At 33.8% G+C, this 27,047-nt stretch overlaps 3 protein-coding genes and 1 long non-coding RNA gene across 5 annotated transcripts; 2 read left to right on the top strand and 2 right to left on the bottom strand.

Annotated features, from left to right (window-relative positions):
* Positions 1 to 545: 545 nt before the first annotated feature.
* On the top strand, positions 546 to 4,786 carry LOC103858880. Of its 2 annotated transcripts, none has more exons than XM_009136332.3 (5): positions 546 to 1,633; positions 1,834 to 1,984; positions 2,443 to 2,560; positions 3,596 to 3,851; positions 4,214 to 4,786. In XM_009136332.3, exons 2-5 carry the CDS (start codon positions 1,838 to 1,840, stop codon positions 4,293 to 4,295), a joined length of 603 nt encoding a protein of 200 aa, XP_009134580.1. In that variant the 5' UTR covers positions 546 to 1,633; positions 1,834 to 1,837; the 3' UTR covers positions 4,296 to 4,786. The 2 variants fall into 2 exon arrangements, with proteins under 2 accessions (XP_009134580.1, XP_009134573.1); XM_009136325.3 differs by having other exon boundaries at positions 570 to 1,662.
* Positions 4,787 to 10,002: 5,216 nt separating this feature from the next.
* Positions 10,003 to 11,877, bottom strand: LOC103858872 (pyruvate, phosphate dikinase regulatory protein 1, chloroplastic). Its single transcript, XM_009136313.3, has 3 exons — positions 11,310 to 11,877; positions 10,338 to 10,971; positions 10,003 to 10,260 (listed from the first exon to the last, which is right to left on the bottom strand). The coding sequence occupies exons 1-3, from the start codon at positions 11,769 to 11,771 to the stop codon at positions 10,157 to 10,159; spliced, it is 1,200 nt and encodes a 399-aa protein (XP_009134561.1). The 5' UTR covers positions 11,772 to 11,877; the 3' UTR covers positions 10,003 to 10,156.
* Positions 11,878 to 12,870: 993 nt separating this feature from the next.
* On the bottom strand, positions 12,871 to 22,493 carry LOC103858857 (gibberellin 2-beta-dioxygenase 8). Its single transcript, XM_009136291.3, has 3 exons — positions 21,541 to 22,493; positions 16,384 to 16,705; positions 12,871 to 16,209 (listed from the first exon to the last, which is right to left on the bottom strand). The coding sequence occupies exons 1-3, from the start codon at positions 21,993 to 21,995 to the stop codon at positions 15,970 to 15,972; spliced, it is 1,017 nt and encodes a 338-aa protein (XP_009134539.1). The 5' UTR covers positions 21,996 to 22,493; the 3' UTR covers positions 12,871 to 15,969.
* LOC103858850 lies at positions 17,377 to 18,690 on the top strand. The gene is made up of 2 exons (XR_631181.3): positions 17,377 to 17,459; positions 17,695 to 18,690. It is a non-coding gene; the product is annotated as an uncharacterized LOC103858850 (long non-coding RNA).
* Positions 22,494 to 27,047: the final 4,554 nt, after the last annotated feature.

Raw genomic sequence — 27,047 nt, 5'->3', positions numbered from 1 at the left:
TGTGGAGTCAAATGGAAAAAGAAAGAGGCAGATCATAAAATAGGCCAGGGAAGATAGTTGCTCACCTTAATGATTTTGTTCATCGAATATTCCTAAAATTATACAAAACTTAAAAAAACAAAGTTATTTTTTAGTCAATTTCAAAATAATATAAAATAAACAAAGTTATGTTGTCATATAATTAAATAACGAGTTAACAATTCAGACACTGATTTGAGGAGATCAATAATTCACCCCGTGACAACGAAAATAAAGTTCTATCTATACGTGGCTTATTCAATCCATATTATAAGGGATCTGTGATGGACTTCTGATGATATGATATTTAAAATCTCCCACAAAATTGAACCCACAACCATAAACTGCATTAGTTTTACTTACATTTTGTAGAGTTCGATCTTCAAAATTCAAACCTAATCTAACCAATATTTATACTTTTCATGACAATTGATTTGTAATATTTTACTATAAAAATGATAAGTTGTCATTAGTTGGGAAGAGGGTCAAGCTCACCCCATTTGATAATATTAAGTATAATAAAATAATTATTTGAACTTTATAGTAATTATTATTAATTATTTTAATTGTATATTAACTATCTTCTTAAAAATAATATAAATATATATATATATATAAATAAATTATATAAATATTTGTGATAAATTATATAAATGTTTGTAATATTTATATATCTTTACGATTTTTCTATTTTTTAAAAAAAAATTTAGACAAACAAATACTACTATTTTTGTGCAATATAGACATATAAATTCAAATTTAGCTGTTTCGCACCGTTTAAAATAAATCCAACTCACATCTACATTCGCAATTCAATTTTTTTAAACGGTCATGTACTCAATGTTTCACGATAGATTATACGGGTGAGACTCGCAAATAATGATTTAAATTACCATCTCTAGATGCCGGACGTGATAAACTGGGAATTAAAGTCTGTGTTCAGGATGAAAAAATGTCTCAATCTTTGTTTCTCTTACATATGCAAATATTATATAACAATTAAAAAGCAAATACAATAATTTTACTTCTGAATTACTAAATATAAAACCAAACACATACTGAAAAATAAAACAACCTGCTCACCAAAAATAAAATAAAACAGCCTATCCATAACGAACAAATATTCTTACAACAAGAGGTAGTGCATTTCTTGAACTTGATTAACCACTAAACTGATACCGTTTTGTTAATAAGCCATAATATCTTTAAATAAAAAAAAATTATAACTATAACAGAAAAATAGATAACATATTATTCCATCTTTCATCCCACTGAGATCAACTAAGCTTAGTTTAAACATAGGAATCATGATTTATGAATTAACTAATTACTTATAAGTCTATCTCTTATCTCTCGTGCGTGTGACTACTACTAGATTTTTAGAAATACATAAATAAGAGGGCAACAACCCATTCAGAAGATGTCGCCACATAAATAAAAGTAAAAAGCCTTCTCTCCTCTCTTTCAGTTTCGACATTCCCCAGAGTCTCTCCACTTTTTGTCTCCAACCAAACAAACCTTTCTTCATCGTGAAACAGAGCATAACAGAGAACACAACAGAGACGTTCGACTCTCTGTCTTAATCTCCCACTAAATCCTTTGTCTGAATTCCAAAGTAACTAAATCCTTTGTCTGAATTCCAAAGTAAGTCGATTCCATCTTCTTTTATACCTATTTCCTCTTTGGTTACGATTAAAATCTCAAAACGACCAAGTTTTACCAAAAAAAAACGACCAAGAGTTGTTGACCTATGTTTCTTGATTAACATGATGATCGTCTCTCTTTTTCTGTTTCTCTCTTGTTTTGTTATCAAAGATCGATGGAAACCGCTAGAGCAATTCCGGTTCAGGAAACCGGGTCAGGATATCAACCCCCTGTTAATCCAGATGGATTTGTGACGATCGATGTCGAAAGTTTCACTCCTGTTTTTAACAAAGACTTCTCTTCGTCGAGTCCCAGAATTACTGTAAGTTCTAAATCAATCTAAACTTTGTTTAAGGAACTGTGGTTTCAGATTGAGTTTTGGTCGGAAACACCATAATTTATAATTCTGATAAATTATTTCTTTATTTTTTTCTCTATTTTTGTTTTGTTTTTGTCTTTTGGGTATTTTTTTGAGAATCATGGAAGAATCGCCTATAACCTTTATAACTACTCTTGTGACGTCGATTTCATTTACTATTTTTCTGGTTAAGAAATGAAAAAAAAAAACTAATCGAAAGTTGACTTTCATGTGTTATAAATATTTTTCGTGCTTCAAACTATTATTATGATGTGGTTATTTTTTCCTAGTAATTGGCATTTGTCATGAAGCTTAATTTAGATAGTTTAATTTATATTTTGGAGTCATCTAAATAATTGAATGATCTTAAATTATTGAATTAAATAACTGAAAAAATTGATTTTTTTTATTTGCTTCAAAAGCTGCAGAGAAGTGTTTCGAGGAAAGGGTCTCCAAGAAGCAATAACAACGAGAGGAAACTCCATTGTGACGCAAATGGTAATGACAGTGAGACCTCATTTCCTCAGTCCCCACTTAGAGGTAAAACTTAAACCATTCTTCAATATGTATAACTTTTTTTAAATATATATGTCATATTCTTGATTTATTATTTCCTTTAATGCATGATACATTGATTAGTTTTCAATAAAGTAAACAATTAAACTAACGTTTCACTACGCGTATATGGACAACTGCATTTTCCTAGAGTCCATTGGTACATTTTGTTCTTATGTTCATTTTTTTGTTACCATGTGATATAACATACTAGTATCAAATGGACCTAGCAGATTCTCGTAATAAATTCGTTTTGTGCTTATCTGTGCTGCGAGTCTGTGACTCTGTGAGTATAAAAAATCTTAAATTAGACAAAACTAGTGTGGTTTTTGGGATGAAAACAAATACATCTCGGACTTTTAATAATTCAAGTCGAATTATTTTTATTTCTGCGGTTTAGATATTTTTCTTGAAATGTCTTTTCTTTTCTTGAGATACGTCTATCTTCTTCTTTTTTGAGATATGTATATCTTCATTGAATGCATTTAGTTTTAATATTTTCTCTAATGCAAGAAGGTTCCTTATTTAAATAAAGGTGATTTTTTTTTTCCTTTGAAGGTATATATTACGAAGCGTTAGGTCGGGTTTAGTTAATAGGTACCCATGCGTTTTTAGCTGTAGACCGTTACTAAAGTTTGTAGATATTTAAAACGAAAGTACTTAACCAAGTCTCCTTTTAGAGGAATGTAGTTTGGTCCCATATATCTTACTAACTTCGTATGTAGTTAATGCCACATTGCATATAATATATTTACAAGACCGATCGCTAATAGGAGAAACTCTATTCTTGCCTTCTTTTGTGTATCTACTTGTGTTAGCTATACATAGTTTTATGCAGACCACGAACCGACATTCCAACTTTTTATTCTCATGCACCGTATGCTCACTCATACCATTATTAAATTCGGCATACAGTTACTAATGAATACATTATGATCCATTTTATTTTGTCTTGTCAAATAAAGAAAAAAGAAACTGTTATTAATTATAGCTTGTGGTATGGCATTTGATGAGTTGTAGGAACAAGCACGCCGGAAAAGATGAGCATCGTGGGGTCCACAGATAATGCAGGTACGCCCACAGCCACAGCCACCGCTGTTTCAGCCTCACCGCTTCATCAGATCACCATTACTACGGCTGCGGCCACCGCCGGAAATATGATATCCGATCAAAATAGAGAAAGAAGATTTGGTTTTGCGAGGAAGTCGAGTTTTAAACGCTCTCACACATCTTGGTTGTTTGATCCCAAGAAAGTCGTCCTCTTCTTTGCAACTTTGTAAGTAATTATATCACCTTTTTCAACATAGCTTATTTATTCGGTTAACCCAAACTGAAAGATAAAACACAAAAGGTTTTAAAATATAGTACTCAAAATGCATGCATAAATCTCTAATTAATTTGTCTCAAAATCCTGTTTTATAGTATTTTTGGTTACTTTCAAGTTTTCTGATTGAATATGGAATAATTACTTAATTTAAGTCAGTCACTATTGGGTTTAAAAGTTTGAATTAAACAAATATATTTTAGATTATCATGTGAGATACGATATGCTTCTGAAAATTGAAATATCTATCACAATTTACAAGTAAAGTTGTTTTTGATGAAGATATGGTGATGAAATGTTAATTCTTGTGACAGGTCAAGCATGGGATCAATCTTGTTAATCATATTTACTCTCTCGATCAGCAAGTCTAATCTTGGAGATATGCCTCTCGAATAATAGTAAAAATACAAGAAGATATAAGAGATGGACCGACCTCAGTTTGTGGCGTTAGAGCGTACCACAATCTCACCGACCTACATTTGAGGAGATGAATCAGAGGAACATTACAAAAAAAACAAAGAGCGTAAGGTTGTGATAATAATTATTTTGTATAGTTTTTATTTTTTAAAATGGAAAAAGGAAACATCAAGAGAAAGTGAGAAGTGGGCACGCACGAGATCATATGAATATTGGAAAAGAAAGCTTAAGACAAGAGTTTATGACTGTTGTGACAAAGACAGAGAATCTTCTCTTCTGTTCCTTTTAATTAATTTCTTTGTTTTTTCTCAGTTTATTTTGCCTAGTTATTGTGTTTTTCATTTTGTTGTATTTCTTTATGTGCATGTATATTATTGACATGAGTATCTTTAGTTTTGCTTCGGGTTCACATAGAGATAATTTGAGTCGTGTAAAAATTGAATGAAATTGAGTTATTCGCTCGTGTGCTACTTGTGTTTTCTAATGAATATTTACATGTCTTGCATACTATCTTTTTTTTTTTTGACAACGTCTTGCATACTATCTTTTGATTCATTTTAAGATGTTTTTATTTAATACGTTTGAGTTTTTGAGTTTTGAAAAAAAAAATCAGAACTTTGGTTAGTATATGGACCATCTTGAAAAATAGAACCTAACACAAGCGTGGAGCATTTAAGGGTCACCACATGCTATTCACCTAAGCTATTACCATATTTAGGTGTCTTCAAGTATTTGGATCATAAAGTAACATCTCCCTTTTCATAGACTAAAATGCAAGAGTATATTACCTGCCAATGTACCTACATTATACAACACACCTTGAATTTTGTTGATAACTACCAAAGTTGAAACGTGGTTTAAAAAGTTTGATGTTGAAATGATGCCAAACAAAGTCCAACCCCCCTATACAAGTTGTGGTGTGAATTTTAGAGTTTGATATGGTCCAAAACCCCTCACTACAAGAAAACGTAATTTTAACGAGGAAGTTTAATGAGGAAAAATAATCCTCGTAAAAAAACGTTGATTTTGCGAGGAAAGTACGTTGAGAAAGAAAAGCATCGTTATTTCGTCGTAAGCTAATGACAAAAAATATTCGTCGTAAAGACGATGTAAATTAACGTGGCTTTTACGAGGAAATAGTTTTTCCTCGTAAAAGCCACGTAAATTTCGCGAGTGCTTCACAAGCAGACCAAGTTAGCTTCCTTCCATACCCTCGGATGAGAGATTCGGGTATAAATTGGTTAGCAGTGATCAAAGTTACACCTCGAGGACGAATCATCAGTGGAGAAGAACCACCATTGCAAGAAGAACAGATAAATGAAGTCGAGGAACCTGAACAAGAAGTTGATGACATCCTTCTCATTGACGCCACAGACGAAGCTGTAGAAGACGAGTTTAATGAAAATGATGATATTTCTAGTGATGACGAGAATGTCGATGTATCCGATTGATGTATTTGATTTTGTGTAGTTTGTTTTATGAATAAGGTAATGTGAGAGTTTGTTTTATGAATAAGGTAATGTGGGAGTTTGTTTTATGAATAAGAAATTGTGGGAGTTTGTTTTATAAATAAGTAAATGTGGGAATTGTGGTTTGGAATGGAAATAAACATGGGGTTTGGAATATATGAAGTAGAAGATAAGGAATATGGGGTTTTGGGGTTTGGGGTTTCGGATTTTAGGGATTTAAACGTACTGCTCGTTAATTCCTCGTAATTTGACGTCGAATGTACGACGAAATCGTCGTTTATTCCACGTAGGACAGAATCGTCGTAAAGACCTCGTAAGGTAAATTGACGTAAATACCACGTAAAGTAAATGACGAAGGAGGCACTCTTTAATTCCACGTAGGATGATTTCGTCGTAAACACCTCGTAAGGCCACGAGGATTTTACGACGAATATAAAAAAACGGGACACGCTAATTCCACGTAAGCCAGAATCGTCGTAAAAGAGTCGTAAACTAACGACGATATTACGACGAAAATATTAAAAATACTAAAAAAAAGAAGAGAAGAAAGATGCTTGAATCACATTTGGCGAGACTTACGTAAGTCTCGACCACATGAGTTCCAAATATCTTCTTCTCTTCTTTTTTTTCCAAATTTTCTAAATTGGCGAAAGCGGGACTTGCTACTTCCTCATAGTATAAAAACTAGAAAAAAAAGAAAAAAAGAAAGATACTAGAATTATATGTGGCGAGACTTAAGTCTCACCCACATAAATTCTAATATCTTCTTTTCTTCTTTTTTTTTTCAAATATTTCTAATTTGAAAAGTATTTTGGTGAGGAGTGTGACTTGTGTGTGTGGGACTTGTGTGTGTGGTTTGAGAAGGAAAGTTGTGGGTATTTATAGAAAATAAAGGCTCGCTAATTCCTCGTAACTGGTTTACTCGTTAATTCCACGTAACCCTTTTCGTCGTAAAAACGTCGTTAACGAAAACGCGGGCCTTTGTATTTTGTCGCTATTTCGTCGTAACTGAAAACGCGGGCCTCTGTAATTCCTCGTAAGTTTACGAGGAAATTACGAGGACAAGTAATCTTATATATATCCCGAGCGAGCTCGCTCCGTCTTTCCTCTCCACTTCCTCTCCACTTCCTCCCTAACTCGTAGCAATGGTAAGTCTCTCTAATTCCTCTCTAGTTTGATTAGTTTAGGATAGATTAGGTGGTTAGTATAGGGAATTTAGATAGGTTTACGGATCTTATGTTATTTAGTGTTGATTAGGTGGATAATGTTGGGAAGTATATGTTTACGAAAATTTAAAAAATTAAATTTTTTCTCAGGTTCGAAAAGGTAGACTTACTGCCCATTACAGAGAGATGTTCGGAGAGCCGGGTAGTCGTTTAGACCCGTCGTCTTCTTCAGCTCCCGGTTCTTCGGGTCAGGAGACTGTCCCCGAGACTCAGTACACTCAGAGAGTCATTGGATCTCCTTCTTCTAGTGCACCATCGGTTCTTCACGTGCCTCCCCAGATGCCTCCTCCTCCTGTGCCTCCTACGATGCCGGCACCTCCGATGCCCGCGGCCGAGATTCATCCCGATTTGATGGTGCCTCCGAGTGCTCCTTTCTCGCAGTACACCGTAGAGGACATTCTCCGTCTGCCAGGCAGAGAAGGTTTACCAGTCATCGACCCCGACCGACCGGACGGAACTTTATGGTATGTTTCATTATTTTTTTATTCTTTTTAAATTATTTTATAACTTTAAAAAATAATTTATATTTTAAATTTGTATTTTTCAGGTGGGGGATTGACGGATGTCTTGCATCGGACGTAACCGACACGATAAAAGGTTACTTCTCCATGGCACATCCGAACTGGAAAATGACGCCCCACTACGTCAGAAAGACGTGGTTCAAAATTTACGCTGTAAGTTCTATTAATTAAATATATATCTTTAAATTTTTTTATTATTTATATATATATTTTTTTCTGAAAAACTAATTATAAATTATTTTTTCCAACAGCAAAAATATAATTGGACCTTCGGGATCACTGAGAGGGTGAGGAAGAAGTTTGAAGCGAAGGCGAAAGTTCGCTTGTTGGACACGGTCTCCAACTGGAAGGGTGACTGGATCGTGAAGGGGTATGAGCGTGGCAAACCCGCTGAGCTCACCACGGATGTCTGGGATGGCCTCATCCGATATTGGCGTCTTCCTGATTCCATTAGAATCGCCCAGTCTTGCTCTAACTCCCGTAACACAGTCGATGAGCACGGGAACGGGCCGATGCTTCACACTACGGGCCAAAAACCCCACGCTGGTGTCCGTTTGGAAATGGTAATTAAAAATTTAATTATATTAAATTTTTAGTATATTTTTATATATATTCTAATTAACAACTTTCTTAAATGTTTTTTTAGGCCAAAGAGACGGGAGAATTCCCGTCTCTTATGCAACTTTACGAGAGGACCCACAAGAACAAGGCGGGCCGATTTATAGATGGCAAGTCCGAGCAAATCTACAACGATTTGGCTGCTCGGGTTGAAGAACGCCAGACCCAGCTGACCCAACAGTCCACCGATGGATTACCCGTCACCTTATCCACACCTGAAGTGGATAAGCTTTACGAGGAGGTAAATTTTCTAAAATTTTAATTTTTTTAAATATTCATTTAATTTAACTTTAAATTTTTACTAACAAAATTTATTTTTTGTTTTTAAGGTTGTCCCTAAAAAAAAGGGACGGACGTTGGGGATTGGTTCCGTCAACGATGTTCCGAGAGCGACATCGTCTTATGTTCAGCGACGGGATGATGAAGTCTCTCAGCTGCGTAGGGAGTCCGAAGAGCTGCGTAGAGAGTCTACTCAGCTGCGTAGAGATTCTACTCAGCTGCGATCTCGTATGGGTGGACTCGAGGGCTTCTTGGACGTTGTAGCGGCCACAAATCCGGAATGGGCGACTTTGTTGAGGACCATGCGACAAGAAAATCCTATCCCAGGCCAGTCACCGACCGACGACTCACATGCCGAGGCGGATGTTCAGGCGAGGAGTGATGAATTCTACGAGGCGATTAATTAACGACCACCCAAGTTCTTTTTAATTTCGGTTCTTGTATTATGAATTCAAAACTTATTTATATATAAAATATTTTGGTTTTGATTTTTTTAGAATTTTAATTTTATTAATAATTTAAATAATTTAAATTATATTTATAATTATAATTTTTTATATTTCTATAAAATAATGAAACGAAGTAAATTCGTAGCTAATTTTGCGGCTTCTTTACGTGGAAGCTTAACGTGGTTTTTACGAGGAAACGTTTACAAGGAAATAACGTGGAAATCTATCAAGGTTTTTACGTTTTCTTTACGTGGAAAGCTGTCAAGGTATTTACGTTAATTTTACGAGTATTTATTTACGTGGGTTTTACGAGGAAAGTTTTTCGTGGTAATTACGAGGAATCTTAGCGACGTCCTTACGAGGAATCTTTACGTGATCTTTACGAGGAAAATTAGCGACGTCCTTACGAGGAATCTTTACGTGGTCTTTACGACGAAATATCCTCCTTTGCTTTTACGACGAAATTATTTCCTCGCTAACTTACGACGAATTAGCGAGGATATATGCGTTACGACAAACGTATAACGACGAAACGGGTTTCCTCGCTAATTCGTCGTAACACTGCTTTTACGACGAATTAGCGAGGAAAACTGCCCTCGTAAAACTTGTGTTTTCTTGTAGTGCCTATACAAGTTGTGATTAGTTGATCACAACTGAGACGGTAAGAAAATCAGAGTTTTAGAGTAGAAAATAGATATATATACACTTTAGTCAGTTAGATATTTCCTAGTATTTGTTTCAGTTGATTAAACTATGATGGTATCATTGGTCAAACCACACCTAAACTTTCTTGACTAACCAACTGCTCAAACTACACTGTTGCAATTGCTATTAGTATTCATATTACTAACATGCATATCTAACATTCATATGACTTACTGTTTCATCATTTTATATATCAATAAAGTACAGATAATGGCTGTGATAAAATGACATAATTACAAACAGGAGATATAGTTTACTAATTTGTAATAGTGCCGCCATTATGAATTTTGGACGATGACAAGTAACACAATTTTTACATATCCAACTTTTTTAATAGTTGATAGAAAAATATTTTCTTATTTTTGATGATTGATAAATTGAAATTTTCATGTATTAGTGCGTATTTCTTATGTTAATAGTTTGTGAAAGAAAAATACTCAATTCTCTTAAACTTGGATATATTTCTATGGACTTAGCTTGAGCCCAATAATATGGACTAGTGGGGTTTATAAAGTATAAACTATGTTTTCTCTATATGTTCTACCACACTAATTCAAATTCCTCATCCAATGTTTAGTAGCATTTAGAGATGCGAGGCATCGCTCGATTGCTTTGTCTCTCGTCGTAAAGCCTCAAAACCACTGCAGCAGTTTCCTCTATTGCTCTCTCTGTTACTTCTGCAAAACAAAACAATTCACATTTTTTCATCAAACCCTTTTTCAAGAACTTCATCAATGATCACAACTAGTCTTACCGATCACTGGCCAACTCGGATTCTCTGCAAAGATTCTCTTAGCAAGCTCAAGCTCCTCCCTAACAGATCTCAACTCAGAGTACTTAATCTCAAAACCAGAACCAAGACCAAGACTCTTAGCTCTAGCCTCCCTTATCCCTTGCAACACGACTGGGTTAATCATCAGACCAAAAACCTTTCTCGAATCAACCTCGAAAAGAGTCCTGGGAAGATCCACACCGTTCACGATCGGTACGTTAGAGACTTTGTAACCCTTTTGAGCTAAGTAAGTAGAGAGTGGTGTCTTCCCTGTCCTGGAGACACCTACAAGAACAATGTCTGCCTTTTCAAGATTCTCTGGCAAGGCACCGTCGTCGTGTTTGATTGTGAATTCGATTGCTTCGATTCTTTTGAAGTAGTCTTCGTTGAGAGATGAGTTTGAGACGCCACGCGAAAGACCTGAAGGGTTAGCTCCTAAGTGAGAGGAGATTGCGTCTGTGATTGGTCCTAGGATGTCTAGTGAAGAGATGCTCCATAGCTTGCATGCTCTCATGGCTGCTTCCGCCATTGATGGATCAGCTAATGTGTACATTACCATTGCTCCTTCTATTGCAGCTTGCTTTATGATCTTCATCAACGTCTCTCTATCCTCGATCTTCACAAACCATATGAATAATTCATCATCAAATAAAATAATTCAGTTTCGGTTTAAGAAATACCAAATTGATAATTCGGTTCGGTTTAGACAAAACAAATCTGATTTCCGTTCGGTTTAGATAAAACAAATCTGATTTCGGTTCGGTTTAGAAAACTTGAAATAACGACAACTAAATTTAGTAAGAATAACACCCAGGATGATATGTAATAATCTCATTCGATTCGGTTTAAAGCTCGGTTTCTATTTTGAATTCTGTAAACCGGATTATTATCGGTTCGGTTTATAGCCAAGATTTAATTAAATATTAAGACAAGAGAAGTGAAAGTCGAGAGTACCCCTGAGAAGAGATGTGTATTAACGGGACAGCCACGGTCGACCAAGCAATAATCGAACTGACCCAAAGCAGCGTTAACGGCGTGTTCCGCGGTCCATCCAGTTCCGTCAGAGACTATGTAAATCGACTTCGCCGCCGTGAAATCCGTCTCGTGATCACCGTTAATTGATGACACGTCACTTTCCACCGTTGAAATATCAGGGAAATTCATATTCACGATCGGACCGGTCGTACTGTTTGACTCATTATTAACCGAACGGTCCACCTTCACGCCGGAGCGTAAGGTTCGTGCTCTGTTCCAACGACTCAGCTTTGAGCTGAATTTCCGAGGCTTTCGTTCGGAGTCAGGTATGGAGACGTCTAAGGAAACGGAATCCGAACCTACATGCTTGGGAATTGGGTTGAGACTGGACGAGATCGATGGTGGACGTCCCTGCAACTTCACCGCCGAGAGAAAAGCCATTTCTATTTTTTTATTTCTTATTTTATAATTTTAGCTGTTTTTTCGTGACCCTTCGCATATTATCTTCTCCTAAGCTTTATTTTTTTTCGCCGAGACTCAAGTTGGTCAAAACCTTAACCAAGCACATTAATCAGAATTTCGATTCCGGTTTGAGTTTTAACGTATAGATTTGAAACGCATAAACATTTTCTTGAAATCGGATTGAGTTTATTACATACAATAGTACTTTGATTTTATTGGTTAATAAATTTCAGTTTCCTATCTTTTACTTCAATTTACAATCAAACGAATAAAGATTAGTCCGGTTTAACTTAACGATTGGGTTTCTAATTTCTTCTGGTCGAATTAAGATAATCAGTTACTCCCTCCATTTTGTCATTTTAGTTTTAAATTTTTGCTTCATTATAAGTGTTATTTTAAAATCAAATATTAAATGTTTTTTTCTAGTTCTTACTTTTACTAGATTTTTTTAACCGCGCTACGCGCGGATAAGATATTATATGTATTTCTGAATTCTAAAAAATTATGTATAATATTGTATTATATTATTTAAAGAATATAAAATAAGACTACATAGCATAAATATATTTTTAAAATTTTCTTTGTGGATATTATTATGTTGTTTGATTGTTGTACTTGATTCACATATTTGCATAGATATTTGTGATAGATGAATAACTATATTTTTATTATCAGTAAATAATATATATTTATTATATATGAATAACTATATTTTTATTATCAGTAAATAACATATATTTATTATATAATATAAGAAAAAATGAATTTACTTACTAAATGGATGTGCAGATGTGTTATCTAATTCAACTTTATAAAGTACTACTCATAGTTCATATATCATTTATGTTCATCCTATCTTTTTTGTCCATCATTTCTTAAACATCTTCAAATAACTGATTCTAATTAATAATAAACTTTTGGATGACAAAAAAAAATTCAAATGTCTAATTATCGCTTAAATATTTTATTAATATTGTCTAAGAAGCTTTCAAGTGATATCATAGTTTTTTTTTGTTAATTTTTAGAGTTTTTTGTATTTAAGATTTTTTTTCCATATTAATCTTCTATTTTTTTTACAGAATATATATATATATATATGTCATAAAAATTACCATCAAATCAGTTTTACTTATTTATTATTTTATTTTTAATGAAAATACATTTTTAAAATAATTTAATTTAAAATAAAATTATATATTAATTTGTTGTATTCTAACAATTTGATTGATTTAGTTAATTTGCTTTGGTTGATAACTTGAAAAGTTTTCATATGAATCGGAGAAAGCAAGTTTATGTTGTTATATTATATTTATTCGTGTATATATATTGCTAGTGTAATAAAGAAAGAACTTTATTTTTTTTTAACTTCAAAAAAATACATTATTACAATTTGAAATTAACTGATAACACAAAAACAGTTTTAAAATCACTTCTGCAGCCCCATCAACCATCGGCATAGCCTGTCTGTAACCACCACAAAGACAATCAACAACGTCAGTTACCAAAAAATAAGAACCAACTTGGCATAGGAATGAAAGAGAACAAAGGATAGAAGAATCATTCTCAAATTCTTCCGCAGAACCACAGTTAGTTAGATCTATCTCCAAACAGTTTAGGATTAACTGTGGTCACCAACATCACAGAGTGAATTTTATCCCCTGATTTCAAGAGGCCCCTAAAGGTTGATGAAGTCTCATACCACAAAATAAGTACACAGTTACGTCCACGTCGTGGAAACAATAAGTAGACAGTTTCAACAAATCATAAAAACAAATCCCAACAATGAACTGATCAACTATCAAGTAGTAAGTTTCCAGGCAGAAACTAACCTAAACAACACAATATAAATCTAAACCAAGATGCTAGACTACTTGAGATCATAAATAGAAAGGACCACCTGAATCCGTGCTCTCGACTTTGTATGCATGTTCTTGATAGTCTCCCGAATACCATCATTTCGAACTTTGATCCATATTTGTTCTGGAGCCCCTCTTACAAAAAGGGCAGGTATACCTTCTCCTTCAGACTAAGATTGCAGCAGGAAAAAAAATGTTACGTCAGACAGTAAAAACAAAAGTTGTCAATTAAATAGAAACAAAGATAATTTATAACCTGAGCTATAACTTCATTGATAAGCTTCTCTGCTTTCTCAATAGAAGCAAGATTCCCAATTATCTCCACCGGTCTTAGTGCTGAATTTAGATCAGCCTCTGCATCCCTCCAAATTTAGATTTTGACACCAGAACTGAGCTGAAGATTCCTTACTATCTCCCCACCTTTACCAATAAGCGTGCCAACCTGTGAAGTATGTGGAGAAAATAAATAAGTGGATATATAACCCCGTAAGATTCATTCACACAAGAGTCAAAAGAGAAAACTAAACTGAACAACCTTTAAACTCGGGACTTCTTTCTTGCGAGTTGTGGAATGGGTATCACCAACCTCCTTATGAGAACTGCCCCCATTAACGTCTTTACTTCAGTCGTCACCCTCTTCAAGAGAACCACCGCCGTCGGCTTCCTTAGATTACATAACAAACAGATGGAGACACGAGCCAAGATGTTGATGATGAGGATGGGAATGCTGCGGTGTCTCCTTTAAACGTCTCATTAAACAGATCTTGTACCTGTTCAAAACTGTCCCCTGAATTATTCTCATGCCAAAATCAACATCTCAAATATCAAACAATCAGTCATGTCTAATAATAAACCAAAGGGAAAAACTAATGCAGAGTCTTACACTATACAGAGATTCATCATGGCCGCCATCTCGTTCAAGAAATCTCCCATTCCCTGTAAACCAAAAATGATTCATCACCACATAGTTCATAAAGAAGACATGTCAAGAAACATTGTACTATCTTTTAGCAAAAAAAAAAAAAGAAGAATTTACGTTTTGGTCAGCTTTATCATCATCACTATTATAAGCTCCAACATCATACACGAACCTCTTGTTGGAGTCAGAAGAAACTATGTTCCCACAACAAATAGAAAAAGAAAACCTTAATCAGACACATAAACAATACTTTTATAATAAAAAAAGTACACAGATCAAGGAAATAACAGAAGATCCTCTGTATCCAATAATAAACTCCCATTTGTTTCCGTGATAAAATAATTTAGAAGACAAAGATGAAGAAAAAGAGAGTATAAGCCTCTTGGATAACCTGGAAATTTCTTCTTTACTTCATCTACACAGTTTCTTCTACAAATTTAGACAGAAGAGACATATGAGGCAGAGCTAGACAATCGATTAAGATGGGGGAGATGTAGAGTTAGCAGTAGATTCACGATTCACTGCTCCATGGAAACCAAAAGGGCTATTTATGTTTCTCAGAGGAGACTGAACCGATTGAGAGATGAAGATAACCAAAAAAACAGGCATGGCATCGAAGAGGATGATAATGTTTGATCGGTACGGCGGAAGAGACACCGGATTGGCCGGTACGTTAGATCGGCTCAGCGGAGGAGGCTCCGTCAGTTCCGTTTGATTGCTTCGAGATAAAACGCCAGAAACAGTGGAATTGCGGTTAGAATTCATCGCAAATTTCGATTGTGATAGTGTAGACTATCTTGAGCAAGATAGAGATATAAAGAAAATCAGAGGGAGAGATATGAAAAGAACCCATAAATGATGGATTCATTGCACATAGATAGAGTGGAGTCGATTGATCGACTTTCCGTTGAGAAGATGAATAGTCCAAGAACGAAGAGAAGAAACAGAGAAGGCATCGTGGGAGAGAAAGCTTGTTACGGTTTCCAGAGGGTGGACTAACTGGGCCTGAAAACTGAACCAAAAAAATTTAAAAATCGAAGCCCAAAATATCCAATCCCATCGGTGACATGGCGAAAACCAGTGATCCTATTAGTCGATTTTATTTGTTGACGTGGAGGGCCTCTCCATTGAAGATATTCAGCTTTTAGTATTGTATTGATTTTTAGTTCATTAATTAACAAAAATCAAACAAAATAATGTATTAGATAGGGATAAATTACAAAATTTAATTCTTTTCTTAATTCGGATGTAAAACCTTAAGCCACATTTAATAAAACAGAGAAAGTATTTAGAATACAATATTTATCAGAAAAATCAGCGGAAAATATATATGGAACAAATAAAAACAATAGAATTAAATAAATTATAAAACCTAAAAACAAATTAAAAACTGGTATATAAATTAGTATAGATGATTACTGAACCTAGGGAGGCCCACTTTATAACCAAGCTTCTTAACATCATCTTGAACTTGTTGTCTGAATTCTCTGAAGCTGAAATTTCTATAAGAAGGACAATCACCGGAACATTCTATAACAGCGTCGTATGATGGACATAGAAAATACGCCGTTGAGAATCTTTCCACCGTTGGATTCGTCATCACACGATGTTCCACACTTTTGTACATGCCATTGCTCCATGCCTAGCAAAACCACATATAGAGTTCTTAAAGAATAAAAAAAAACTAATCTAAACACATTTTTAAAATATAATGCTTTAGTTTACTGATGGATACAAATAATCCAACCAAACCATAAGATCTAGAAAACGCTAACTGAACTTGATTTAAAACTCTTTAAGAGTTTAATTTAATTACCTGAAATAAGTCGCCAATGTTAATAATGAGAGCACGAGGGTTGGGTTTAACGGCGACCCATCTATTGTCTTTGATGAGTTGAAGTCCACCGACTTGGTCTTGGTACAAGATTGTGAGGAAATCACTGTCCGTGTGTGGCATTAAACCGTACACCTCAGATGGTTTCGGACATGGTGGATAACGGTTCATCCTCACATAACATGTGTTTCTCACGCAGTTTTCTTTGAAGAAATTTGATTTTCGTTCTAACTTTTCTGCAAGAACCTCTGCCAACGTATGTGCTAGAGCCTCCGATTCCGAAGCAAATCTTTCCATTGCTGAGCTGTGATACGAGAAGTAAAACATTATTACCTAATCTATATTATAACTAAGGTGACTTTGTTTTAATGAATAGTTTGAAATGGAATTTTGAAAACCGTGAACTGTTGGTTTCTTTTATAGTAGTTTAAATAAAACAATTAAAATCACAATTCTGAAAAAAAAAAATTAAAAATCATTAAATCAAAGTTTTGGGACAAAATATAAATAATATTTAATGATATAATGGTAGCATAATATAAATCACTGTTATACGGGAATTATCTGATTTGCTAGAAATTTGTTAAATGATTTGATAAAATACTCAAGATTATTTTCATTTGTGTCACATCTTTACGCAAAAGACAAGCATTTCTTTCTTTTTTTCATCGTCCAAATTTTATGGGAATACCTTGAAAACACAACAGAAACATTTGGTAAATCATTAAACACAATCAATAATCACTTTTAGATAGAACTACAATTGGTAATTGTCAGCTGTTATCTCAAACCTTGGCGCATATGGTATTGCAAGTACATGCATGTAACAAACTTTTTTTTGAAACTTTGCATGTAACGAACTTACATGAAATAAATGATTTACTGAAATGTACTGAAATGCCAGGAAGTTTGTGAGACATGCATGTTAGTTATAATGAACAAGGGAATAGTTTGTGATTGTGTTTAATGATTTACCAAATGTTTGTGAGCTCGGGAATGGGTCTTCTCCCGGCTCTTATTCCAGCTTTCATTTTATCCATCCGCTTATAGACGTCCAGGTCTACCTTAGCTCCTTACTCTCTGTTTACTCCTATTCTTTTGAAAAGGATGCAATGCTAGATATGTGGGTGACTCTGGAGTTGTGGTTTTTGGCTTTATTTGGTAGTGTACTGATGGACTCAGTGTCCTTTGGTTATATCTATGTGCCTCTTAGTGGTTTTTATGTTGCGTTGATGCAACTCTCTACTGCAGTATGCAGTCCTATTATTGTATTCAACCTGGTTTGTGGTGCAGTGTCTGTGTGTTTCTCTTCTTGGTGGCAGTTGAAAGAGACAATCATTGTGATTTGTTGCTTGGTGAATATGGTTATGGCGGGTATTGATTATCCGCTTGGCTCCTGTTTGGAGCAGTCTCTTTTCCCAATATTTCCTCATGTATGGAGTGAATTGGATGAACATGTGTGGCTGGTATTGCAAGGATTCTCCTCCCGGCTAACGCTCTTCCCTGCCTTTAGTGCAGTGGTTGTGACTCTCAGAGTTACCCGAGATGCAATCGTTCAAGAAACTCATGAAACCGTTGTGATGCGATTTCTAATGTTTACTTGTTGTGATTTGTATTTTCATTCTATCTTAGGTTTATCTGTTTCGTATTCCATTGGGCTCTTTGTAGCTTTGTTGTACTCTCCTTTAATGGAGCTTAAACTCTTCTGAATTTAATACAAGTTGGTTTGATCAAAAAAAAAAAAGAACAAAGGTCCCAAGACAGGGGAAAGACTTAAGCAAGACGAGAAGAAAAAAAAAGAAAAAAAAATGGTTTAATCAGGTTACGAAGAGAGGTACGTGTAAGTGTCCAACCCACCGGTTCTCTATGATAGATATATCTCCTACCTATTAGGAACATGGGACCAATTTCCCAGTTTTGGGTCTTCTATATTATTTCTCTTTTTGGATACATTGTATTTGCATCGTTGATCATTAGAACGATGATAACTATTCACTTATCCGGTTGGATTCGTTCGGTGGAGAAAGTATTTGGTGAAAGACCATAATCTGGTCAATCCATATAGTCCATAATCAAGTTTTAAAACGTATATAACTGTTAAACTGTAAACTAATAGTGACCTTAGCAAGAGACGCCAGCTATGAAAGGTGGTGGCAAGCGGATGTGGTCACACATGTACACATTCACAAACACATAAGCTGAAACTGCATAAAATGTGTAAGACAACCACATGCATGCAAATACAAGTACATGTAAGAATGTGTACAGATTCCAGCGCACACACTCATACATACTGATCACAAGATTATATATGGCCTAGTATGTTCGAGTACTTCTGCTCCATTATCCCGCTAAAAATACAGTTTTCTCGTGACTCCTCCTTTTCATAGTACTATAACTTACATTATTATCAAGTGTGCTAGGTGTTTCAAGCAGCGTACTTCGTTTTTAGATGGGTTTTTATGTCAACAAGTTCTTAGCTAGAATTTCTGAGCAGGTTTGTAAATATAATTCTTTTGTCATAAGATAAATATATTAATTAATCAACATTGACCGGAAAATGAAGATTTGACCTACATGGGAAAATGTTATAACCTTTAAGACACGATATGCTTAATGTAAAATGCGTTTTCTCAATTAAAAATGTAAAAGTAGTTGATTTTTGTGGTTTTAAAATATAAACAATTTATAATTGATATTGAAACACGATGTAAAGGTTGTAGATTCATAATATATACTATCAATAGTTTTATTTCAGTTATGAGAACATGTTTTTCAAGAACTTTAGATATAAACGTATTTTGGATGATGGTTAAAGATTTTTCGACGATCTGTCATTTAATCAGTTGGTCGATAGTCGTTTTTTTTTCGAACCACGAGTTGATTTAAGATTTTTCTATGATTTCTCTCGACATAACCGACCAAAATCAGTTGGTCGACATCTAAGTTCTTATTTAATAAAACATGACAGCAATTAGTCATACATATAATTCTTCTTTTTTTTGCATATGAAAAAGGGCTGATGTCCACAAAATCATTATGTGGTGCAGCTGGTGAAAAATGGATTTGATGAAGTCAAAATTTTAGAAATGAACAATGCTAGCATGTAAAAGATTTTGAAGTTGACGAAAATCTTCGGAATACGAGCCAAAGAATGAAAACGAACATTAATTAGATTTGTTTGTAAATTTTAGTTACGATAACTGATAAAAATAAAACAAAATTAAAATCAAAACTAGAACAAGCTAAAGCTAATTAAGTAACCATGTTTAGATTTTTTTTTTTTGTCAACAGTTTCATTTCATTAAAGCCTAAGCATGAATAACAATGGCTTAGCAGTTCATCCAGGATATTACATAATTTTGATTTGTAATCCTGTCTCTTTTGGCTAATTGATCAACAACACGAACTTGGTTTCTAGGTACATAGTAGAATATAAACTTATCTTGTTTATATTTAAATGTATGAATATATAGTTAGGAGATAATATTTATTTTATTCATTTTTGCTTGAAAGTATCTATATATATAAAAATATGTTTGCTTCACTCCTGTGCATCCACGTCAGCGCCAGGTCAGAAAGTCGAGGTTTGTAGTGACGCCACGTGTCCAGAGAGAAGAAACGCAGAGTTTCATTAACATCATCTTATTGGGCTTCGTTATTTTACATGTTATTGGGCTGTGATAAAGAAAGCGTAACTGGCCGGATAAGTCTGAGTTTTGCTAACCCTAATACGACAGCAGTGAAGAACGGAGACGCATCCTAACGCCGTTGGTAACTGTTCAATCCTGCTGCTTCCTCTAGACCCATGATTATGCCTGGGAAGCGGGTCGGATCCGCCCCGCTCAACCGCCCCGCCGCAGGTTAAACTCATTTTTTCACTTGAAAATTATACCCGCAAGACCCGCATGACCGGATTTCGATAACCACACCCGCTCCGCATCAAACAAGCGGGTCTAGCGGGTTATCCGCAAAAAAGTTCAAAAAGCCAAAAGAAAAAAAAAAGAATACTTGCTTTCGATTTACGCAGAGTCAAGATTTGATAGGGATGAGTTTACGGTTTCTGATTTGCAGAGAGTCAAAGGGTTGCTTTGGCGTTTGAAAGAGATGAGTTTAGTTGAGAGAATTAGTTTACGGCGTGAAAAAAAATGTTTGTGTAAAGAAATTTAGGTTTTATGTGGATCCTATGTAAGATGACAAACACGTTTAGTTAAAGTCATTAAAACAACACACATTCACAAGAGTCAACACAGAAACAACACACACTCTAATAGGTATAACATCAAATCAGCAAACGCTTTACATCTCTATCACTCCTAAACGACACAGTATCACATTATTCGACATAATCAATTAAACACCATAACTAAATAATAATAATTTTTGTTTATTCTACTCATCACCTTATATATAATTTCTCATAACAAAAAAATAAATATTAAAAATACTAAAATGCGTAATTGAACAAAGAATAATTTGAATTGATTTTATAATTGTTTGGCTACTTATATTTTTTATAATAGATTATAATATTTATAAATAAAATAAACATACTAAATATACAATTAACATTTAAATTTAAACAAAAAATCCCGGGCGTAGCCCGGGCCGACCCTAGTTAATATTAATTAAATGTTCATCGTATATATATCACATGCCAACTTGCTATCTAGAAACTATACTTATTCAGAAATAGTAATAAACAATGGGAAAACATAGTCCAGCAGCTTTATTTTTAGGATATTCTTTTATTTATATGTACAAATAACATTAAATAAAATATTAATGCAACACTATTATAAGACCGCCATATATTGAATTAAAAAAACGCGTTTGTCTCCCATGTTAATCTTTGAATATTTAATAAACATTGCTCTGTATAATAAGTATGTTACTAATAGTTAAACACTAAGCATTTCATTATATGTCAGCATAAATACATTAATCTAAAAACACAACTAGTTTCTTGTGTTATTAGAAGTTACCAAAAATTCAAGGTAGTAAAGAAGACTAAAAGTAGAATTTCATTTCCGTCATGTTATTGGGAAATATTCTCCACATATATTTTGATTTAATTTATAAATTAAATTTTTCAAATAAGTAAATCACTAAGTCTAATCAATAACACTAGTCGTGTACCTGAGGGAAGTGAAGTCCTTGTTGTCAGAAATATCTGTCATGGGAACATGAAATGCTTCCGACCAAGAAAGTTGCCGGAGACAAGTGGCTGACGGCGTTCCCCACCGGTAACTCCCGGCGGAGAACGTATCAGACGTGCTTTTCTTGACGAAGGGTTCTCTAAAAACCCTAATTTGTTCTTGTCTCATCTTCTCCAACACATCCATTGATATTCCATGGTTTATCACTTGGAAAAATCCCCATTCCCTCGAAGCTCTAGCAATCTCTTCCTTACACTTCTCCCTCTCCTTCTTGGCTCCATCCATCAGAAGACTGACGTCAATAACTGGAAGCTCCACCTCTTCGACGACTGCCGTGACAGAGAAGCTAAAGGGCACTTCGGGGACATTGCTTTCTGTGTTTGTGATCTGTTTATAGAAGAGGGTATTGTACATATCGTTGAATGGTGGATCCATGACAATCAACCAATAATGGTCTATAAAGAAGAGCGAGAGTTGGAGAGAACTATGGGAAGTGAAGGTTATCAAAATACGTGTTGTGATGAGAGACACAATTCTTACATTTATATACCCGTCCACCTATATGCAAGTGCAATTTGTTCATATTTTGATTTTTAGTATACCATGTTGACAATAAAATAAACTTTTTTTTATTTGAAAAAAGAAAACAAATTTTTTTTTGCCGCCCATTGACCATGTTAATTACTTAACATGAGTTGGTAATGTTTTTTTTATCAACCATGAGTTTATATTTTAGTGAGTAGACAAATATACGTTTATAGTATATGCAAATTCTTTTCCAACCTCTAAATGGTGATTTTGGATAGCAATTATTGGAAATTAGATACATACTGATCAAAGTAAACTTTTTCTTTTAAGATTGTATTTACTGTCATATAAAATGTCGAATTTAGTATTGATTAAAGGGAGAAATCCTTCTTTTTTTTAGAAATACAATATGGGTATGATGTCTATATTAGTAGACATGTGGTGAACATGATACGATAATAGAGATTAATAAATTTGGCAATGTTAAAATAAATTAAGTAAAGTTGGGGCTGTCTTAGAGAACATGATGTTGTTTCATATTCGAAGGTTTGAATTTTTGGTTGTCTGGACACCGTCCTTTGTTTCGCGATGCTCTCATTTCCTTCTATGATATACTGTTTTCTATTTTCTTAATATTTCTTTAGCATAATCAATTATTAAACAGTTAATCAATACGTTTAGCTTCACTGGATAAGACCCAACGATTTTTAAACAATGCTATTCTTGAACTACCACTCTAGAACATCGTTATTCAAAAAGAAAATTAAACATTTTTAATATGCACTAATCTAGAAGCTGTAAGCCTACTAAACTAATAGGGAGAAACTTACAGAAGCAGGAAAAGCTTGGGGTCCAAGAGAAAGAGACACGACGACTTTGTTATCTATTTCCACTGACATAGTATTTATCCACGTTTACTTTTAAACAGAGCTACTTCTATTGTTATATAACCGTACATTAGTTATTATCATCGGAAATATTCTGCTACAAAATGGAATGCATTAAAATTATCTAAGTGAGAAGCCTTCAACCGCGACATGTAATTGAATACTTTCACTTGTTTTCTTTCATTCAAGCATATAAATTGATTCAGTTTATTAAGCATGTAAATTAACTTTTTACACCAAAACAAATATATTCAAGAAACATTGTTTATTAGCCGACAAAAAAAGAGATTCATTTTTATGATTAGAAGGTCTTAAACCGAGCCGTGTTTTACTTTGTTTTGGGGGTAAATAACATATTCCTTTTTACCAAAAAAAAATACCATCTTTTTTTTTTTCATGTGCTGCCGTTTGTGGTTACCTTGATTAAAGTAAAAAAAGGGTTTTGCACAATTTTTTTTTTGGTAAAAGGTTTTGCACAATTCGTTGCTTTATCCCCATTCAGAGACAAAAGGAGACGCAGCTATGGGATTACCGACGCTATTTGTTTATCGTAAAAAACGTGGATACGTGATGATTTAAGTAAGCTGAGGAAGGGACTCTGCTGATTAGTCCACATATCATTTTCAGGATAATTGATTGCCTCACTTGTTTTTCTGGTTTATCCTAAATCCTAATCCTACAGTATTTGTTTATGGAACGTATAATATGACCGTCTAGAGTTACGTCACAAACACTATTATGTAATTTTCTTAGTTGACTTACAAAATTATTGTGTATTGGTAAGAGGTCATATTCGAGTGACAAATAAAACAAAAACCTCTCCTCTTAATTTTATTTTTTCTTTTGATTTCATCGTTGGCCAGTTTGTTTCTCATCCGGATTAAGGATTAAACTTTTTAAATACTCAAATATTTTTTTTTGCTTATATAAGTACTTATGTAAACTTATATTTCATACAATCAACTGTCAACTTTTACAAATTATTTGTTAACATGTGAATATTTGTTTTTAACATGTGATACATAAAATTGATAACTCAATGAACTAAAAAGGACAAGAGTATAACAAGCTTCTGCCGCGTTCAATCTACTGTTTACCGATCATAAGCAATAGATAAGTTTGTCAAGCAGCAAATATATACAACTAAGAAAAATCATTGAGTACACTGACTAAAATCCATTAGACAGACCCGACTTCTTGGCCGGATTTAAGAAAACACGACACAGTATGCGAATTCGGATCTGTTAAACTCTATGAATGCAATTATCCCTTCTATAAAATAAGGGTTCACATATTTTCACTCTCCTAGTTCAAATACCACTCTTGATCCATGCTCCTTAACATCTTTCACTCTCATCATTTTTTTCTATTTTCTGAAATTTCTTTTTTTTGACAAAGTTATTTTTTTTTGTGGGATAGCCCTGTATTCTGAAATTTCATACTTCATTTTTAATATTAAGTTTTTTTTTTATCGGCTGTTCTCTAACCGATCTCCACCACCAAACTTTCAAATTCTCTTCTTTTTATTTCTACTTTTAAAACCAACAACTAAAATCCCAATATAGGATTCATCTTCTTCTGACCCAATTATGTGATCTAAACACTATTTCTTTCTCTATTTTTTTTTTAACTTATGTATGATTATCAATACATTTTTCTGATATTTTTCTTTATTATTTTATATCTTCAAAGACAAAGAACCATCATAAAGTATTTCAACATCAATTTTTCCATCCCCATTTTCTGCAGGCGATTTATCACCTAAAACAAAAAAAACTATACATATAAATGCATTTCATTAACTAAAATACTTTCTTGATTCAACAAGATTATATCATAATTATTTTGATTTTAGGTTCCAAACTTAGTTAATTAGTGTTTATTCCGACCCTAAATTTAATGAGTTTAGAACCAGATATTTTGCCATTTTACAGGTAAAATGTTGGTAAAATTGAATTGTTCTGTGTACTTAATTGTTTTTGATAGAAGAAAATATTGATAGAAACAAAAGTATTGTTAGAAACAAAGGTTGCAGATTGTTGGATTAGAAAAGATCACCAGGAAATCTATATTTATAATCACACAAATTAAGCCAAATGATGTAACAGCAGATTAGACAACTTGACCATAATATAATTAACAAACCTGCATTCCAAGTACATGTTTCATTATAGCTTGGACCGGCTCTCTATTTATAACGTAGACAATTGAAAATAAAAACTTTAACAAATTAAAAAGTTTCCTGAGTTTAATCAGCTAGTTTTCTAATTGCCAAATCTTGTTAAACATTCACCAAATTATAAAATGGACCACTTAAAATTATTTTCAGTTGACAACTCCGGAGTTAATAGTGGGTCCTCCGAGTTCGTTCTCGCGACTTCTCAACTGGGCCTTCACTTAATAATGTGCTGTTTTTGCTCTTTAGTGTACTTTCCTCTTTTCTCAAGCACAGCTATTAACTGATATTTGAAACTACTCGACTTGTAGTCTCCATAATAAATATCGATTGTTTGCAATCATTTTTCAATAATTGTTATTGTGAAATTTATATATATGAATGTGGTTGAAGTAAAACTAGTAGTCGGAAATCTAAATTGATAAACAAGCCCAACCGTTCGCAATGATAATGTTGATGTAACCCATAGGATCTCGCATGTCGGCTCTACCACTTTCTTTACTTTAGCTTATTTATTTGCGTGGTGGCTAAAGTTTTCATCACTCACCTCATCAAAATATCATTCCTTTTTTTTTTGTAAAACCTTAGCAAAATCATACATCAAATTTTATCTATAATATTAAACATGAGTTGAATCTGGATGGAAACTTGACACTCAAATTACGAAAAGTTCATCGCCTGACAAGATTTTGAAATATTTTCATCATTTTCTTTTGTTTGTCAACAAAATATTGTCCTATTCAACTCATGTAAAAAATATATGTATATATTCTTTCACTGTGGAGTACATGAAATTTCTGTGTAAATGAAAATTTTGTCCACTGGTTTTCATGTTATCCTCCTCATATATAATATTATATTAATTATATACGTGAATTTTTTTGTCAGCTCAAGAACTGGTATTCATTTGAACTCCCTCATTATATAATATTAATAATATATGTGAACAGATATGCAAATGTAACAAATGAAGATAGGATTGGGAGTCCCTTATCTATTGTGTAGCATATGTATTGTGGACGAGGATGAATAGACTGGGAGGAACAAGAACCAAGTGAAAAATTCGTGAAAACAAAAAGAGAACCAATGAATAGATCAAAGCATATTCTTTACATAAATTTCTAAGAAAATGTAGAGTTTTTCAACTGTATTTAGTTATTACGTTTATTCCCCAATTCAGTAACCCCAAAATTTTCTTTTTCTAGAAGAGTCGTCGGCAAAACCCACTTTGATTTTGAGTTTTCTTTAAACCCCCACGATTTGATCTAATCAGTCTAATCAGGTTAAATATCCATTAATTTAGAGAATGAAGGTGGATCAGTCAGCATTCACGATAGAATATAAATTAAGGTATTTTAGAGATTACATGAGAATTTTGAAGATATGAACCTATGTCATATTCTGGGGAGTAGAAATGGTCGGGCGGATACGTTTATTAAAAAAGTAAGGACCGGAAGTTTATTTTTTCTATATAAATTGGATTCGGCGAGACAGAGGTGCTCTTCATAATATCGGCTCGTCTGACCATCACTTAATCTATCTTAAATGGATAACTGAAAAAAAAAAAAAAGTGGATCATACCAATATCATGTACTTCCAAATGGAAAAACAGCACTGGTAAGTAGGTATATTAATTAGGATTAATGGAATCTGCCGATTGTGCTACTTGTCACATCGTAATAGTCAAACCACCGCCATGAGTTTGCCTGCCGACCATTGTTGGTAGAATGCGATTTTCATTTATTTAGTTACAACAAAATATGTTCTTTTTTGTAAAAACAACAAAATATGTTACAGATAATTAAAATGTGTGATCGTGTGCGTGGCAACTAGCTAGGGGTTGTACTTAGCTAGTTATCCTGATATTTTTGAACTAAGGAGCATTTAGCTTAAACC

Source organism: Brassica rapa, chromosome A01, assembly GCF_000309985.2.
Source record: "Brassica rapa cultivar Chiifu-401-42 chromosome A01, CAAS_Brap_v3.01, whole genome shotgun sequence".
Classification (NCBI taxonomy): Eukaryota; Viridiplantae; Streptophyta; class Magnoliopsida; order Brassicales; family Brassicaceae; genus Brassica; species Brassica rapa.
Note: the sequence above shows the minus strand (reverse complement) of the source record. Positions and strands in the feature narration are given on the sequence as shown.